Genomic DNA, 2,701 nt, shown 5'->3' on the forward strand with positions numbered 1-2,701 from the left:
GAATTATGGATGGATAGATGATGAATGGTGGGATAAATGGATAGACAAAATAATATTTTATTGTATTCTTTTGTTTTTATATTATATAGTCATAGTAGCTTGCACCCGTTCACACTTGTTTTATTCAGTTCAGATATGCTGGTCAGTTCATTTGTAGATAGATAGATGGAATAGGTCGATGGATAGATGGAATGGATGTATGGATGGATGGATGGGTGGATGGATGGATGAATGGATAGATGGATAAATGGATGGATAGATAAATAGATAGATAGAGGGAATGGATGGATTGATTTATGGATAGATGGAAGGACGGAGAGACGGATGGATAGATGGATGAATAGATATATAGATAGATGGATGAATGGATGGATGGATGGATAGATAGATAAATAGATAGCTGGATGTATAGATGGATGGATGAATGGATGGATGGATAGATAGATAGATAGATGGATGTATAGATGGATGGATAGATGGATGACTAAATGGATGTATACATAGATGGATAAATATATGAATGGATGGATAGATAGATAGATAGATAGATAGATAGATAGATAGATAGATAGAGGGATAGATAGAGGGATAGATAGATAGATAGATAGATAGATAGATAGATAGATAGATAGATAGATAGATGGAATGGATGGATGGATTGATTTATGGATAGATGGAAGGACGGAGAGACGGATGGATAGATGGATGAATAGATATATAGATGGATGGATGAATGGATGGATGGATAGATAGATAGATAAATAGATAGATGGATGTATAGATGGATGGATGAATGGATGGATGGATAGATAGATAGATAGATGGATGTATACATATATGGATGGATAGATAGATAGATGCTAGACAAAATAATGATTCTCTTGTATTCTTTTGTTTGTATATTCTGCAGACATAGCCGCTTGCACCCGTTCACACTTGCTTTATTCTGTTCGGAGGTGCTGGTCAGTTTTTTTGTAGATGGATGGACGGAGAAGATAGTGAGAAATATTGATACATTCTGCCCACACTTCATCCATTTCTCTCCATCTCCGGGTGATTGAAGGTTACAGACAGCCACAAATAACTGAGTGTTCCCATATTGTGATGCTGCTCCGCCAATCCCATTATCCTGACTCTAAGTGCTCCTTACTGGCATTGAGCGTCCCTCTCTCCCCCCACGAGCCGACATGTGCGCTCCCGGGGCCAACGCTGGTAGATGCCAGTTCCTGGCAGACTGCATCATTTTGCAGCCTGCAGAGGGGGGCAGCAGGTGGAAAGTTCACACTGCAGAAGAAATGGCGCTGCCTCCTCCTCATGTCCCTGGCTATGAATAAGCAGAAAAGCCAGAGACCTGTGTATCCGGGCAGGGGGTGCAGTGCACACACAGGGCGCACACAGGGGTCCGCTCTGGGCATGGGGGGCCAGGCTTCTGCGCCTGTGCTTGGCATGATGCTGCAGATCTGATACCCACAGAGCAGCCTCCATCTCTGCTCATCCCCCTTCCTCTCTCCTCTCCCCTCCCCACCCATCTGTCCATCCAGTCTGACTCCCAACACAAGGGACTATGGCTGCTGAGGAGGTGCTGCAGACTGTGGAGGATTACAAGGCTGAGATTGAGAGACTGACCAAGGAGCTGAGTGAGACCACCCAGGAGAAGATCCAGGCTGCGGAGTACGGGCTGGTGGTGCTGGAGGAGAAGCTGGCCCTGAAGCAGCAGTATGATGAGCTGGAGGCTGAGTATGACACCCTGAAGCAGGAGCTGGAGCAACTCAAGGAGGTGGGTGTCAGACCCTGGGGAGGGGGCTGTGACCAGGCAGGGCTGCAGTGATGGCACTGCCTGCACATAGGTCTGGCGTACCATGTGCCAAGGCTGCACAGTCCAGAGGTGAGGCTGCACAGTCCAGAGGTGAGGCTGCACAGTGCAGAGGTGAGGCTGCACAGTGCAGAGGTGAGGCTGGCACAGTCCAAAGGCAAGGCTGGCACAGTCCAGAGGTGAGGCTGGCACAGTCCAGAGGTGAGGCTGCACAGTGCAGAGGTGAGGCTGCACAGTCCAGAGGTGAGGGAGGCACAGCACAGAGGTGAGGCTGCACAGTCCAGAGGTGAGGCTGCACAGTCCAGAGGTGAGGCTGCACAGTCCAGAGGTGAGGCTGCACAGTCCAGAGGTGAGGCTGCACAGTCCAGAGGTGAGGCTGGCACAGTCCAGAGGTGAGGCTGCACAGTCCAGAGGTGAGGCTGGCACAGTCCAGAGGTGAGGCTGGCACAGTCCAGAGGTGAGGCTGCACAGTCCAGAGGTGAGGCTGGCACAGTCCAGAGGTGAGGCTGGCACAGTCCAGAGGTGAGGCTGGCACAGTCCAGAGGTGAGGCTGCACAGTCCAGAGGTGAGGCTGGCACAGTCCAGAGGTGAGGCTGCACAGTCCAGAGGTGAGGCTGCACAGTCCAGAGGTGAGGGAGGCACAGTCCAGAGGTGAGGCTGCACAGTCCAGAGGTGAGGCTGCACAGTCCAGAGGTGAGGCTGCACAGTCCAGAGGTGAGGCTGCACAGTCCAGAGGTGAGGCTGCACAGTCCAGAGGTGAGGCTGCACAGTCCAGAGGTGAGGCTGGCACAGTCCAGAGGTGAGGCTGCACAGTCCAGAGGTGAGGCTGCACAGTCCAGAGGTGAGGCTGCACAGTGCAGAGATGAGGCTCCACAGTCCAGAGGTGAG

General features: G+C 50.7%; 1 protein-coding gene across 14 annotated transcripts in view; it reads left to right on the plus strand.

The window, feature by feature from the left end:
* Nucleotides 1-1,233: 1,233 nt before the first annotated feature.
* The window catches only part of BICD1 (BICD cargo adaptor 1), a 203,949-nt gene continuing 202,481 nt past the window's right edge, over nucleotides 1,234-2,701 (plus strand). For 5 of the 14 annotated variants that reach the window (XM_075344185.1, XM_075344191.1, XM_075344186.1 and 2 more), the window contains exon 1: nucleotides 1,242-1,777. In XM_075344185.1, the coding sequence (XP_075200300.1) occupies nucleotides 1,565-1,777 (213 nt within the window). In that variant the 5' untranslated portion in view covers nucleotides 1,242-1,564. Of the gene's footprint in view, nucleotides 1,778-2,701 lie in introns of all 14 variants that reach the window. The other 9 variants (XM_075344177.1, XM_075344178.1, XM_075344179.1 and 6 more) reach the window with 6 other exon arrangements.

The sequence above is a fragment of the Anomaloglossus baeobatrachus genome, chromosome 4 (genome assembly GCF_048569485.1).
Source record: "Anomaloglossus baeobatrachus isolate aAnoBae1 chromosome 4, aAnoBae1.hap1, whole genome shotgun sequence".
Taxonomy (NCBI): Eukaryota; Metazoa; Chordata; class Amphibia; order Anura; family Aromobatidae; genus Anomaloglossus; species Anomaloglossus baeobatrachus.